At 38.1% G+C, this 16,691-nt stretch overlaps 2 protein-coding genes across 2 annotated transcripts in view; one reads left to right on the top strand and one right to left on the bottom strand.

Moving 5' to 3' along the window:
• Positions 1-16,691, top strand: part of TM9SF3 (transmembrane 9 superfamily protein member 3) — a 696,120-nt gene that overhangs the window by 27,971 nt on the left and 651,458 nt on the right. The window lies entirely within an intron of this gene.
• The window catches only part of LOC148955154 (unconventional myosin-Va-like), a 31,376-nt gene that overhangs the window by 10,999 nt on the left and 3,686 nt on the right, over positions 1-16,691 (bottom strand). The window contains exon 2 of the mRNA XM_089106229.1: positions 12,555-12,659. Coding sequence (XP_088962355.1) covers positions 12,555-12,659 — 105 coding nt within the window. The remainder of the gene's footprint in view (positions 1-12,554; positions 12,660-16,691) is intronic.

The raw sequence follows: 16,691 nt of genomic DNA, 5'->3' as shown, positions 1-16,691 counted from the left end.
AATCATTTTCGACTATTAAAAAGGGCATCAGCTATTTTTATTTTCAATCGAATGATTGCCCTCCAATCCCTTTCGACTATTAAAAAGGGCATCAGCTATTTCTATTTTCAATCGAATGAGCCCCTCTCGAAGTTCCCACGACAAATCCTTCGATACGAAGTGCCCTGGTCTAAGCAACAACAACAACAAAAAATATCACTAATCACTTTCGACTATTAAAAAGGGTACTAACCCTTTGAATTTCAAATCGAATGAGCCCTTTTTCAAGTTTCTACGACAAAGATTTCAATAAAAACCTTATTTGCCCCCAGGGCATAACTTATAACCTTATAACCTTATAAGTTATAACCATAACTTATCCCTTTTTATTGAGATTAAGTCAGGTTGTAAGGATTTAGTTGTCAGTTTGGTTTACAAATCCCCTAGTGGATCTATTTCTTCGTTTATGAAAATTCTGAAAGAGGTTTTGGACTTAGTCCAAAAGCATCCCTGCGAACTAAACCTAATGGGGGATTTCAACCTCAACCTGCTGGATCAAAATTCTGCTTCGGCTGCAGATTTTTGTCAATGATGCTTTCCGCGGGAACTTTACCCTCAGTTTGTATACCAACCCGAGTTACTGAGATGCATGCATCACTTATTGATAATATTTTTTCGTCACTAGATGTCTTAGATAATTCGATGATGATTAGTGATATTTCTTATCATTTCCCTGCTATTTCACGATATAGGACTGCTGATCGATCGCAGCGTAAAGCTTCGCCATCTAATCTCCCATTTTTCCGTTTTGGTGTCAGTGAGATCAGTCTACTTAAATCTCGTTTGACCGATCAGCCATGGGATAGTCTGGATTCTGAATTGAATTTTATCCGCTCTTTTGATTTCTTTTATGATTCAGTAAAAGAAGGTATCCTAGAAGTTTGCCACCAGAATCCAAAGCCTCATACCTCGAAAAGGATAGTACTGCTGAATCCGTGGATGACTCCAGGTCTCCATAAAAGCTGGAAAAGGAAAAATTATCTGTGGAAACTATACAAGGCTTCGTTATCTGCTTCTCATCATCAGCGGTTCAAGGCCTAAAGGAGTATATTTAATTCTCTGTGTCGGAAGGCCAAGTCTCAGTATTATCACAGGAAATTTTCTGAGTGTGGAAAGGATGTTGGGAAGACATGGAAAATTATTAATTCTGTACTTAGACCTACTCCCCCTCCGGCTTCAGTTCCAACAACGCTGATAGTTGACGGTAAAATTGTCCAAGGAGAAGAAAATGTTCAGCTAGAGCTGAACGTCTTATTTTGCTAATATAGGAAAAACGACTGCTTCATCTGTGAGCTCTACAACTCCTCGTTGCGATTTCAGAGCCTATCTTGGACCCCCATGTTTAAAGTCAATGGTCTTGAACTCTGTTTCTGAGTTTGAGGTAGCTCGGATCGTAAATGCACTTAAAGGTTCATCGTCTTCAGGGCCAGACAGAGTTCCTACAAGGGTTATCCGTGCCGTTCTTCCTGCTATTCTGTCACCATTGACTAAGCTTGTCAATCTGTCTTTCGAGAAAGGAATTTTCCCTGAATCACTCAAGCGAGCTAAGGTTATAGTGCTGTTTAAAGGTGGGTTCCGGAGTGATCCTGATAATTATAGGCCAATTTCTCTTCTATCTGTTTTCAGCAAAATTTTTGAGAAGGCTATTCTATCCAGGCTTCTTAGTTTTCTGGATGTCAAAATTTTTTTCCATGATTTCCAGTTAGGATTCCGAGCGAATCACTCTACAGAGCATGCTTGCGCATCTCTCTTGAATTTCATTCATTCGTCAATAGATTTTGGTCTTATCCCGGCAGCTTTATTTTTGGATGTTCGTAAAGCTTTTGATTCTTTGACTCATCAGATTCTTCTTTGGAATTTATCGCATATTGTTATAAAATCAAATGCTTTCTATTGGTTTGAATCATATCTTTCTGGTAGACTTATTTCAATTGATCCGCTTTTCCGGAGCCCTTCTGAAGTAGAATATGGCGTCCCCCAGGGATCTTGGCCCCGTTTTATTTCTGATTTATGTCAATGATCTGATTTCAGCAGTCAAGAACACCAGTCCTCTAGTATGCTGCAATCTGTGTCATCCGGATGTTCCTTCGTGTCCCAATGATACTTCTAATGAAGATTGCCTCGTTGCTTTTGCTGACGACAGCACTTTTGGGACTCTAGGGAGGACGGAATGTGATATCAGGTCTAATCTGGTGGCAATACTTGAGAGAGTAGTTTCATGGTTTGAGGCGAATTACTTGGCCATGAATGTTACCAAGTCACATTTTCTTATTTTTTCTCGAATTGGTGTAGCTTTCCCTCAACTGACACAGCTTCAGGTGTCACAAGGCTCCTTGTGTAGACCAAAGAATCGGTTGGTCCGGTTTCTTGGTATCCTGCTTGATGAGAACCTTTCGTTTAGACACCATATAGCCATGATTAGGGTTAAGGTCTCACGGAGTTTGGGTGTCATTCGAAAACTCAAACACACCTTTGCTGGATCTATTCTGAAGCTTCTTTTTTTCTGCCTTGTCCAGTCGTATGTCTCTTATTGCCCCATAGTATGGATGTCTACTTTTCCTTCTACACTGCGGTCTCTTTCTGTCATGTATGATAAAACACGGTATCTGATTATGGACACCCACCATTCTTCCCCAAGACCACGTCTAAATCGACAGTCTAGCTACATTATTTCTTGCGCGTCTTTTGTTTTTCATCATCTTCATGGCGATCTTCCAAAATCTCTTCAAAAAACTCCTCAGTTTATTTCTGATTCAGCTCCATATAACCTTCGTTCGTAACATAATATCTGCATTCCTCCTACTCCCACTGTGCGGTCAGATTTCAATCCCCTCATCGCTTGTCATCAGGTTTGGAACTCCCTGCCTTCTTCATTACAGAAATGCCACTCGTTTGGCACTTTCAAGAGGATTATTAAGGACCATTTAGTTAATAATCAAAAATAATTTTTTTTTTTTTTTTTTTTTTTTTTTTTTGTGGAGTTGATGTCCCCTGAATGTTTAGTTCTGTTTTATGGTGGTCTTCTCTGCAGTATGACTCCCAGGCCTCAGGTATGGTCTCTTTTTATTTTTATATGTTGTTTGGCGATTGATTTCTTTTTTATGGTTGTTTGGATATATTGTATTTTTTTTTCTCATTCCCCCTTGTATCCCTGGCCATGGAGCCTTTCGAAGGGGATTAGGATTGTTGTAGTTGAAGTGTATGTATTCATTCGATTTTTCAATGTAGGCCTATTTGAATGTGTTTCTATTTACATAGTGTTGAAATTAAGCGTTATATAGTACCCTTTATTACAGGCATATGAGCCTTTGGTGGATTAGCACAATGTGTTTTCTTGTATGATTAAGTGATTATAAATAAATCTTATCTTATCTGATAACCACAGCCCTGAGGGTTGTGGGGGAATGTCCTCCTCAAAAACATATTTTCTATCTGGAAATTAATTACGCTGAACAAAATGGCTATCTCAAAATTTTTATTGGATGTGTTTGGGGGAATGATGGGCGTGTGGGGAAGTGCTAGTTGCCCTCCAATCACTTTCGACTATTAAAAGGGCAGTAGCCCGTTGAATTTCCAATCGAATGGGCTTTTTTTGAAGTTTCTACGATAACACCTTCTATAAAAACCTTATATGCCTCCAGGGCATAACTTAAAACCCTTGCCCTGAGGGTTGTGGGGGAGTGGCCTCCTCAAAAACATATTTTCTATCTGGAAATCAACTACGCTGAACAAAATGGCTATCTCAAAATTTTGATTGGATGTGTTTGGGGGAATGAGGGGCGCGGGGGGGGAGGGGTAGTTGTCCTGTAATCACTTTCGACTATTAAAAGGGCATCAGTTCTTTGAATTTCCAAACGAATCAGCCTGTTTTGAAGTTTCTACGACAATACCTTCTATAAAAACCTTATATGCCCCCAGGGCATAACTTAAAACCCTTGCCCTGAGGGCTGTGGGGGAGTATACTCCTCAAAAACACATTTTCCATCTGGAAATCAACTGCGCTGAACAAAATGATATCTCTAAATTTTGATTGGATGTATTTGGGGGAATTATGGGCGTGGGAAGGGGGGCTAGTTGCCCTCCAATCACTTTCGACTATTAAAAAGGGCACTAGCCCTTTGAATTTCCAATCGAATGAGCCTTTTTTGAAGTTTCTACGACGACGCCTTCTATAAAAACCTTATATGCCCCCAGGGAATAAATTAAAACTCTTGCTCTGAGGGTTGTGGGGGAGTGTCCTCCTCAAAAACTTAGTTTCTATCTGGAAATCAACTACGTTCAACAAAATGGCTATCTCAAAATTTTGATTGGATGTGTTTGGGGGAATGATGGGCGCGGGGGTGGGGGAGCTAGGTGCCCTCCAATCATTTTCGACTATTAAAAAGGGCACTAGCCCTTAGAATTTCCAATCGAATGAGCCTGTTTTGAAGTTTCTACGACAACACCTACTATAAAAACATTATATGCCCCTAGGACATAAATTACAACCCTTGCCCTGAGGGCTTTGGGGGAATATCATCCTCAAAAACAAATTTTTTATCTGGAATTCAACTACACTAAACAAAAAATCTCTCTACCAGACTTGATTGTATGTTTTCAATGAAGAGAAGGGGTGGGGGGGCTAGTTGCCCTCCAATTATTTTTGATTATTGAAAATTGTACTAGCTCTTTGAATTTCCAGTTGAACAAGCCTGTTTTGAAGTTTCTACGACAACGCCTTCTATAAAACCTGATATGCCCCCAGGGCATAAATTAAAACCCTTGCCCTGAGGGTTGTGGGGGAGTGTCCTCCTCAAAAACATATTTTCTATCTGAAATTCAGCTACGCTGAACAAAATGGTTATCTCAAAATTTTGATTTGATGTGTTTGGGGGAATGATGGGCGTGAGGGGGGGGGGCTAGTTGCCCTCCAATCACTTTCGACTATTTAAAAGGGCACTAGAACTCTCGATTTCCAATCGAATGAGCCCCTTCTGAAGTTTCTACGACGACCCCTTCCATATGAAGTGCCCTGCTCTAAAGGAAAAAAATAAAATAAATGATACATTGTGCCAACATCGTTCTTATATGCCCTCGGGGCATAACTTAAAACCCTTGCCCCAAGGGTTGTGGGGGAATTTCCTCCTCAAAGAGAGACTTTCAATTTTTAAATCAGCTACGATGAACAAAATGGCAATCTCAAAATTTTTATTGGATGTGTTTGGGGGAATGATGGGCGTGGGGGAGGGGGCTAGTTGCTCTCAAATCACTTTTGATTACTAGAAAAAACACTAGCCACTCCGATTTCCAGTCGAATGAGCCCTTTTTGAAGTTTCTACGACAACTCCTTCGATACGACTCCTTCGATACGAAGTGCCCGGGTATGGAGGAGAAAGAAAACAAAATATTACATTGTGCCCACATCGTTCTTTACTTAGGCAGCGCTATCGTGCTGCCTATGATAGCATGTTTTTTTTAGAGCTTCCCCTTCTGTCAAAAGTCAGACAAACTTTCTCAGGCTCATAGCTTTTGGTGGGTTAAATTATATTTATTAATTTTTCATGCTTGGAATCAAACAGTTCGTGGTAACGAACTGTAAGTAAGAAACGACCCAGCTCAATAGTAACCGAAACTCTAAAAACCGGAAATTTGATACCAATAGATATATAAAAAGAATTAGACTTTTATGCTGATTTCAAATATATAAGTTCCATTAAGTTTAATCTTACTTATCAAAGGTTGCAAGCCTGAGAAAATGTGCCATATTTTCGAAAAAAGGGATAAACACCCCATAAAAGTCATAGATCCCTAGATTCATAGACCCCTAAAGTCACAGTCATACACTATCAGATTCAGCGTATCCGAGAACCCTACTGTAGAGGTTTTACTTTTTTTTCCAAGGGTGATCGTATCAAACCAGTGGTCCTAGAATATCATGAGAGGGCTCATTCGAACGGAAATTAAAGCTCTAGTGCCCTTTTCAAGTGACCAAAAAGATTGAAGGGCAATGCCAATTCGTCCCAAATTCGTCCGATTAAAATTTTGAGATAGCCATTTTGTCCATGAGGTGCTACCATTTCATCTAACCGTCACAAGCACTAAACGTCATTTCGTCGACAAGGAAAATCCGTCAGAACATCGACAATCATAACATCAACAGTCACAATCGCTACCCGTCAGAACGTCGACAGTCATAACATCGACACGGCATAACATCTAAAAAAAAATTAGGTGTTATGACGTGTCGATGTTATGACTGTCGACGTTCTGACGGTTAGTGGTTCTGACGGATTTTCTTTATTTAACAAAATTTATAAGCTTATATAATAGTAATAAGCATATAATAGTTTAGAAACAAATTTCGGCTATATATTTGCACATCAGGGGGGGGGGGGGTGGGGGTAAAGCATCGCATATATTAAATACGTAACCTAGCCTAACCTAGGTACCTTTCCCCCCTAAACCCTCAAAAAACTAAAGTTTTAAAATTTTAGATGTTATGAAAAATTTTTAGATGTTATAACGTGTCGATGTTATGACTGTCGACGTTCTGAGGGTTAGTGGTTCTGATAGTTTTTCTTTATGAAAAAAAATGTTATGTTATGACATGTCGACGTTATGACTGTCGACGTTCTGACGGGTAGCGATTGTGACTGTCGATGAATTGACGTGTCGATGTTATGACTGTCGACGTTCTGACGGGTAGCGATTGTGACTGTCGATGAACTGACGTGTCGATGTTATGACTGTCGATGTTCTGACGGGTAGCAATTGTGACTGTCGATGTCCTGACGTGTCGATGTTCTGAAGAATTTTTTGTCGATGTTATGACGGATTTTGTCGATGTCCTAACGGTGGTGGTCCTGACGTGTCGATGTCCTGTCCCCTTCCCTTTGCTCATCACAGTTGAAAGGCTCAATAACTATGGCTTTGGATATAACACGACCCCCTACAGCCCCAGCCCCAAGTGAAAGGTCTTTTAGTTATATAAAAATTGCCCATTGTTTACGCATAGTATTTTTTATTGGCAAGCATGCATACATTTTAGGGTGGGAAGACGAATTTTCTGCTGTTTTTTTTTTTCACGGGGGAACTTTCCATAGGGAGGGAAGTTTCCAAAGGGTGAACTTGTCCGAGAAAATTATACACAGGGGGAATTTGTCAGAATTCCTATACAAAACTCTTTTTATATTTCTTGCTTTCTCTTTACCGTCTCAACTTTACGCGTGGGGTTGTTAAGGGTAATTGTCCTGGGTAAATTTTTACCGGGATTGAATTGTCTAGAGGATATATCCGTAAGGAGGGTATTTCTCCGTGGAGGTGGACCAGAAAAAAAAGTTCTTTCAACTAAAAATAAGGAGCAACACTAAAACTTAAAACGAACAGAAATTATTTCGTATATGAAGGGGGTTGCCTCCTCCTCAACACCTCGCTCTTTACGCTAAAGTTTGAATTTTGTCCCAATTCTTTAAGAACGACTCCTGAAACACAAGGGTGGTTTAATTGGGACAATAAGAAGCTTTTTTTCTCAAAAATACTAAAAAAAACTTTTGAGGTGTTGAGGAGGAGGCAACCCCCTTCGTGTATGTAATAATTTCTGTTCGTTTTAAGTTTTAATGTTGCTCCTTAATTTCAGTTGAAAAAACATGTTTTTTATTTAATCAGCATAAAAAGCCGCTTCTTTTGATGTACTAATTGTAATCAAATTTCCGTTTTTCAGGGCTTCGGTTACTATTGGCCCGAGTTGCTTCTTACTTAAACTTCGTTACCACGAACTGTTTGAAAAGAATATGCTCAAGGCCGTATTCAGGGGGTAGGGGATTAACCCCCCCCCCCCGAAATGTTTATCCGGCTCGTAAAAACGTAATAAAATGAATATAAACATAAATTTGAGGTGCTTTTTGAAGTTTTTTTTTGCAATCCTCTCCCCCGAAAAAATCCAGGATATTGCCTTGAATATGCTTCAAAAAAACATTCAAACAACCCACCGTTGTCAAATTTCGAAAATTATCGCACTTATCGTATTAAACTCTACTCCATTATAAGATCATCAAATAAAACTTAATCAAGTTTAGTCATTTAGATTAAAAATAAAGGGCACTCCTGTATTAAACGTACTCTTTTATATACTACTAGTTTGGTTAATGCTAAATGAAGTAAAATAAAATAGGATAAATATATAATAGTTTAGAAACAAATTTGGGCTATATATTTCCACATTAGGGGGGGGTGTATAAAGCATAGCATATATTATTACGTAACCTAACCTCGGTACCTCCCCCCCTAAAACCCCAAAAAACAACAGTTTAATATCGTATACGCAATGAAAACCACGCTATGCAATGCATTACTCTATAGCGGTGTCTGAATTAACCCGTCAAAAACGAGTTTTTCGGGACTGGTTTCCATTGCAGTATCTAGAGTATGTTTAATACAGGAATACCAAATAAAGTAAGGAAAATTATTTCATTTCAATGAGTGAGGTCACTCAATGCGATTTGTCCAAATAAAAAGTAAGTCTCGAATTAAATCCGTTGATCATAACGCTATGGCTGTTACCAACCCAAACGAATTTTACATAATATATTTGCTCATCGTTTTTCAAGCACTTGCCATCGTTTATCTTGATCCTACATTCAACATAATCCTACTTCTGATCTATAGCTTCAATTATGATGTGTTAACCCCATTTTTTATTTTAAAGAAGTTTTGGTACTCCTTCGATATACCTACTCTTTTATATACTGGTAGTTTGGTTAACACTAATGAAATAAAATACAATTGGATGAATATATAATAGTTTAGAAACAAATTTGGGCCATATATTTGCACATTAGGGGGGGGGAGCATATCATATATTAAATACGTAACCTAACCTAACCTAGGTACCTCCCCCCCCCAAAAAAAAAAAACAACACTTTAAATATCGTTTACGCCATTAAAACCACGCTATACACTGTATTTCTCTACAGCCGTGTGTTGAATCATCCCGTCAAAACGGGTTAGTTTGAGATACATAAAAGAGTGGGTATATCGAAGTTTTTTTACAGCGCTTTGAAAAAACACTGCCAAAACAAAAAAGAATGTCGTCAATTTATATTCTTTAAAATATTTGAAACTCCCAAAAGCAAAGTATCAAAGATACCAAAGACAACATAGCCTACTCCTCAGACTCTTTAGTTATGTGACAAAATTGCACAAATCTTATGGGAAAGTTTAAGGGAGGTAGAAAATTAAACCTCAATTTAATGTCCATACTTAACAAAATATCATTTTAATCTCTTTAGTTTACTTGCCTTAATTTAACTTTGTTTTAAATTTCTTGCAAGTTTTATTGCTTATGTTTTAGAAAATTCTTACGGAAGTAAGTAGCATAGTAAAAACTTAATTCAAACAAAATTTTAAGGGAAACAGCCCACCATAGAATAACCCCTGCTTCCAGATAAAGGTCGAAATTTGTATTTAATGTGAATAAAATCATCTTTAAATTATTTATATTAAAACAACTTTTAGAATAGCGAGTATTTCATAACTCTTAGACAAAATAGTGCTACTACAGGAAAGGACTTTAAAGTGAGACAGGGATCTACTGTTTCACCTGATTTTTCCAACAATGCAATAATAGAGCCACAATCGCAAATTGAATGCTCATTCATAGTTCGCGGTTTGAATCTAAGTCTAGTTTGTTATGCCGATGACGTGTTTATGCCTTGTCGGACCATTGCGCGCCTCGAGGAGAAATTTAAAATGTTAAATGATGAATACCGGAAAATTGGTCTTAGTTTCAATGCAGCTAAGTCTGAGAATGTTCTTTTTAATTGGAATGATTCGACTGATGTATCTGTTAGACTTGGTGATATTACTGTTAAGCCAGTGACATCATTAACTTATTTGGGCCTCCCTGTCGGAACTTCCGTGCGAGCTACCCGCTCGCTCATAGTTAGCCACCAGCAAAAGCGAATTTCGGCGTCATGTGGCAAACAAACTCCGTTTTAATCGCATGATTTTAGCAAGGTTGTATAACGCAACTGCGCTGCCACATATTCTATATATTGCACCTTTCTGGAGAATGCTCCAGAAATCTGACATTAAGAAAATTCGGTCTTACTACTTTCGTTATGCAAAGTATTTGTTGAGATGACCTATATGGACGCGTAACTCATATATTAGCCTTCATTATAAAGTTAAAGAACGACGCCATGCAGTTAGAAAACAAATTAAGAATTTTAACGCAAGGCTGTCGCGCGATTGGTTGTCCCTCCTGTAGCAATAGTGTCGATGTAGTGCTTTTAAGTACTTGTTCTGTATTGTTTTTTTTTCTCTTTTCTTTTTTTTTATTATTATGTTGTACTCCGTCTTTTTGATTTTTTGTAGTGACGGGTTAAAAAATAAATAAATAATAAATATAAATAAAGGACTCATGTTCGGAAATTCCATACTTGACAAGAAAATATCACAGGCTATCGTTTTAGAATATAGTTGGACTCTGGCTCTAATTATTTATCAGATAAATTTTCTTTTTTCTCATGCACATAAATTACTTTCTGAGCACCTACTGAGTCACCCTCTCAGTTGCAACCACTCAGCGCGTCCCTAGGTGGAGAATAGGGGAACATCCTACGGATAGGCTGGGTACCTCAATTGAGTAGGAGGCACGGACCTAGGAGGGGCCTAGTCCCTGGGGGTCCATAATAGAAACTGGGGCAACCTCACCCGGGGCCATAAATACAGGTGGAGGAGGAAGAAGGCCCCTAGGATGTACACTCAGCAGAGCCCACCGGCGTGTGGATACGTCCTTTGAGCTACAAACCTTCTCCCAGCAATGGGTTAAATTGCATGGTGAAGGGAAACACCATCGTGAAACAACCTCCTATATAGGAAGACAACTGCGGCAGGACGTAGGATCAATCTTTATGGATAACGGCCTCAAGAAACTTGTTGTTTACCCCACTTACTGTGTACCATCTGGTTACGGTGGCCGGTCTCAAGTCCAGGTAACGTGAGGATGGTTGGGCGACAGGCTTGCACCCTGTCCCCTGGACTTCCTTCGGCAGGGAAGTTATCTTGTAAAGAAAAGCGTCAAACAAGCCTCGAATACATCTTCCCATTTACGATACCGACCCCAGCATGACCCTGGATATCCTGAGGATGATGGCCAAACCACCCGAAGATTGAACCTCCTTGAAAAGAATGCTATGAAAATTGGTACTTGACACATTCTAACTCTGAATCTTCCAGGCGCGGAACTACTTCTCACAAATAAACTCAAGCAGTATCAAGCAGAAAGCTGAGTTTTGTACTCCGGTACAGAGATAGAGTTGTCACTGAATGTGACTTAGCTGATGATATAGCGCTGGTCACCAACTCCAAGTCACAGCTACTCATGGCTCTCAACGCGCTTTTAGAAGAAGCTGCTAGGACCAGACTATCCATTACCTGGAAGAAGACAAAAGTCTTGGTAGTGCAGCCAAAGTCTGGCGTTGACAAATCAAATTACTCGGTCGTCGAGAACCAAATCAAAGTGGTTGACCCTTTCACTTACCTTGGCTCTATTATATCATAGGACGGCTGCATTGACCATAATGTTGTAGCTCGCGGTCAAGGCATCTGCTGTCTTCAATAAATTGAGCCATGTTAGGAGGATGCCAATGATCAAACGAGCCACCAAAACGAATATCCTTGGAGTCTCAGTCTGTTTGATCCTGCTGTACGGAGCTTAAACTTGGCCTACAACTACAGCTGCCCACTGCCCGTCTCGACACTCTTCTATCTACGTAGCTTCGGAGAATTGAGGGAATTCTATGGACAGAATTTGCGAGCAATGACCGCTTGCGACGTATGACTTCCCAGTCGCTCTTGTCACACCAGGCTGCCCAGCGCTGGTGTGGTGGCTGGAGTTCGCTGGTTCAGACATCTTTTGTGGCTGCCTACCGACACTCTGGCTCCTAGCTTCTATGCTAAACTTTTAAGAAATCAAATAACTTTGAATTTTAATAGAACTTCACATTGGTTCTTCGAAAAACTAAGCAAAATTTCTTCATAAATCTTTCGGTAATAATGCGTAGACCATGATTTTGAAACACAGAAGTTCCGATTTTTTTATTTTCCTTTTTAAATTTGATGCCTAAATACTTTAAGGAAAAATAAAAAGGAGTAAATTTAAGGAGTAAATATTTGAGCAAGAAATAACTATCTCGATACCGTGAAAGCTAACGATAAATGGGAGACCTCTTTTTCTTACTCCGTGGTGATGTAAATTATTTTTTATTAGAAAAAAAAATATCAATCATCGTCAGGACGTGAAACACACACCCCGCGCTAAACACACGAAATACACTTAGATATGAAGATGTATAGTTTTGAGAATATTTTCATCAAGAGTTATTTATTCATTTAATTGTCTCTATGGACTTAAACTAAACAATCGAACTATTTAGACTTTTCGAAGTCTCGACATCGGGCAGAATTGAAATTAACATATTATTGTACAAAAAAAATGTAATTAGCATTACAAATTTATTTCTTGCAAAACTTACCTTGCCAGATTCACTTTTTACTACCAATTGTTTTCCATTGAACTCTTCAATAATGGTCCCTTTTTGCCATACCTTCTTTGGGCAGCTAAGCCAAACCAGCGCACCCTAAAAGATAAATATAAGAGTTATCTGAGAGCATAGTTATTTATTGCAAAATACGCCTTATTAAGGAGAAATATGGCGATCAGTCCAACTAAATCCAGCTTTATTGTCTTTCGAACAGAAAAGAAAAATTCTATCAATATTTCATTGTAAAGGATATAGTACATACTATGAGTGTATATGAAAATGATAAAAACACCTCATAGTTGAGGCATGTTGTCAGCAACCCTAAATTTCTCAGGATCTGGACAAGGGTACCCACCAAATTTTGACCAGGGGGGGAGGGGGAGAAGGGGAAGACTGAAACAATTTTCCCAGAAAAGGTTATAAGGCTTTAAAAAGGCAAGTATGTCCAAAAAGCATCATTTTTCCGAATGTCATCGATTTTGCACTTCTCCCCAGTTTAATCTTCTACAGGTAGGAGGCTGAGGTTTCCTTGTCCTTCTTTTGGGAAGCCTTGTCTCATGACACTTTTGCTAGCTCAGTCAAAAGCTAAGTTTTACTGTTATTAAATAACAAAAACAAGTGTGTTTTTAACTGAAAGCAAGGAAAAACATTTAAAGTTGAAACGAACAGAAATAGTTCTGTATGCGAGGGGGGCTGACCCTTCCTCAACCCCTCGCTCTTCACACAATCAAATGGCTCTTGTGTTTTAGGAGTCGTTCTTCCAGAATTCGGACAAAAAGTGAAACCATAGCGGAAAAAGCTATTGAGGAGGGGGCAGCCCCACTCATGTAGTGGATAATTTATTTTCTTTTTCACTTTTAATGTTGTTCCTTACTTCCAGTTGATAAAAATGTATTTTTTATTTAATTTCTGATGGTTATCAATCATGCAGGAATCCTCCCTCTGTGAAATTTTTTTCTGGAAATACTCCAAGAGGAAATTATCTCTAAAGACAAATTCCCCAAGGAGAATTTCTCCAGCAAAAAATCCACCCCCCCCCACCACGGAACAATCCCACAGATAATTCCAACCCCGCTGAAAATCTCGCTTAGATAATTCCTCAAGAGTATTTCCACAAGTAAAATTGAGTCACCAAGGAGAGAGTAAGACAAATAAACCATCACCATCACCATCTATTAATGTCTAGGGATAATCTGAAGCTGGAATTTAGAAAGGGTAACTACCTTCTGGAAAGTTATAACGTTGGTAGACACCAAGATTAATCTGAGAGAAACTTTCACAGTTTCATACTAAACAGGAGAGTCTAAAATTTGACAATGTAGAAGATGGATGGAATAATATTAGGACAATAGTATGTGAAGTCTCTGATATTGTGTTAAGGAAGAAAGTAAGAAATGCAGCTAGGAATATTAATAATCAGGTTTATGTTTAATAGAGATGAGAAGGGGCTTGTACAGCAACTATTCAAGTGAAAGATCATTTGAAAATAAGAGGAATGTAAAGAAAGTAAAGAGACCGTTAAAATATGGATCAAGGAAGTCTGAAGTGTAGACCAAGGACAGAAATTGCTGAATATCTGGAAGATGCAGTCTGGCACAATGGTAAAATATTTTACTGGCATGGTAATAAACAGAGAAGGACTAGTCAATCTGGACTCGTCCCAGTTAAAAATAGACATGGCATCACAATTAGTGATAAGGAGAGAGTTAAACGATGGGCAGAACATTTTGAGAATGTGCTAAACCATTATAGAGTTACAGGAAAAGATTGAAAAAGTTTGTGACACTTTGGATGTGAAGGAAGATTTATATTGAGAGGAAGAATTAGTGACAGTACTGAAAGCATAAAAAAATAATATAGCCCCATGTACTGAAAGTGTTGTAAAGGAGCTTTTATAAATATGGTGCTTATGAAGTTAGAGATATGTTACTGAAGATTATGAATAAGATTCTTGAAAATGGGGGAAGTGCCTAGCCATTTTAGGAAAACTAATTAAACCTCTCAATAGGAAAGATGATAGGATTAAGTTCCCTCTTACCAACATATTTTAAAAAAGATCAGATTCACACGTATCTGCACAACTCCGATAACACAAAAATTAATTTGCATGTTGATGATTTTTAAACTTAGACAGTGTAGATAAATCAAACAGTTCGGGGTAACGAACTATAAGTAAGGAGCGACCCGGCTCAATAGTAACCGATACTCTAAAAAACGGAATTTTAATACCAATAAATACATGAAAAGTATTAGATTTTTATGCTGATTTCAAATATATGAGTTTCATCAAGTTTAATTTTATCAATCAAAAGTTACGCTAAAATGTGGCTTATTCTCGAAAAAGGAGAAATCACCCCCTAAAGTCATGGAACTTTAATGAAAAACACACCATCAGATTCAGCGTGTCAAAGAACCCTGTCACAGAACTTTCAAGCTGCTATCTGCAAAAATGTGGAATTTTGTATTTTTGCCAGAAGAAAGATCACGGATGCGTGCTTATTTGGTTTTTTTTTGTTTTTGCTTCTTTTTTTTTCAGGGGTGATCGTATCGACCCAGTAGTCCTAGAATATCGCGGGAGGGTTCATTCGAACGAAAATTAAAAGTCCTAGTGCCCTTTTTAAGTGAAAAAATGGAGGTAAATAGGCCCCCTCGCACGCTCATTTTTTTCCCAAAGTCACCCAATCAAAATTCCTGAGATAGCCATTTTGTTCAGTATAGTCGAAAAGTACAATAAATATGTCTTTGAGGATGACTTAATCCCCCATAGTCTTTAGGGGAAGGTCTGCAAGTTATGAACTTTGCCCGATGTTTACAAATAGTATTGGTTATTGGAAAGTGTACAGAAGTTTTCAGGGGTGATTTTTTCTGGTAGTTAGGGGGGAGGTTGGAGGTTACGTGGGAGGATCTTTCCATGGAGAAAGATCTCATGGGGGAAGGGACATTGCTATGAAGGGGGCGCCGGATTTCCCAGCATTATTAAAACAAACGATCCGAAATTAAACTAAAAAACAATTTTTCCAACTGAAAGTTGGAAGAACTGAAAACAATTTTTCGGAAGGAGCAACATAAAAACTTAAAACGAACAGAAATTATTACGTATATGATTGGGTTCGCCCCCTAGTCATTAACTTGCTCTTTACGCTAAAGTTTTATTGTACTTTCATTAGAACTATGTTTTCTAATTAATGACCTTTGTGATTAAAGGGTCTTTCTTAAAGAATTTGAACAAAATTGGAACTTTAGCGTAAAGAGCGAGGTACTGACTAGGGGGCAAACCCTTTAATATACGTAATAAAAATATACGAGTATAGAAGTTCTCTGCGTAAGTTAATTCGTAAGTTCCGTCAGATCAAAATTTTGAGAAAAGCCATTTAGCCAAAAAAAAGTGAAATTAAAATGAAAATTTTGTTTTAATTATTCATGTACGGTGAGCCAAATCAAAGCTGCATTAATTCACAAACGTTCAGAAATTAAATAAAAAAAACAAGTTTTTTTAACTGAAAGTAAGGAGCGAGCGACATTAAAACTTAAAACGAACAGAAATTATTCCGTAAATGAAAGGGGCTGTCCCTTCCTCAACGCCTCGCTCTTTACGCTAAAGTTTGATTCTATCTCACAACTTTAATTTTTAAAACATTAAAAAAACTTTAGCGTAAAGAGCGAGGTGTTGAGGAGGGGACAGCCCCTTTCATATACAAATAATTTCTGTTCGTTTTAAGTTTTAATGTCGCTCCTTATTTTCAGTTAAAAGAAAACTTGTTTTTTTATTTAATTTTTAAGACAAGAACAAGAGGAAGGGAAACATCAGCCAAATTTTCACTCTTAGATTAATAATTGATAATAAGTTCCTGAGTCATCAAACCCTTTTAGTTCTCAGTTTTATAGATTATGAGAAAGCATTTGATTCATCTGATACAATAGCTTTAGCGAAGGTCCTATCCTTGTATGGTACTAATTTAAAACCCTATTTCCACAAACAAGTTTTTCGAAGAAAAGTAGAGCTCCATTAAACCAAAAATGAGCAGAAATAAAGTCAAATAATCTTAAAAGCGTAAAACTACCAAAATTCACCATCAATAAATAAATGAAATCCAAAATGAACAGAAATTACAGTAAATAATCAAGTCA

The sequence above is a fragment of the Artemia sp. Qi Xiang Cuo genome, chromosome 2 (genome assembly GCF_049724085.1).
Source record: "Artemia sp. Qi Xiang Cuo chromosome 2, ASM4972408v1, whole genome shotgun sequence".
Taxonomy (NCBI): Eukaryota; Metazoa; Arthropoda; class Branchiopoda; order Anostraca; family Artemiidae; genus Artemia; species Artemia sp. Qi Xiang Cuo.
Note: the sequence above shows the minus strand (reverse complement) of the source record. Positions and strands in the feature narration are given on the sequence as shown.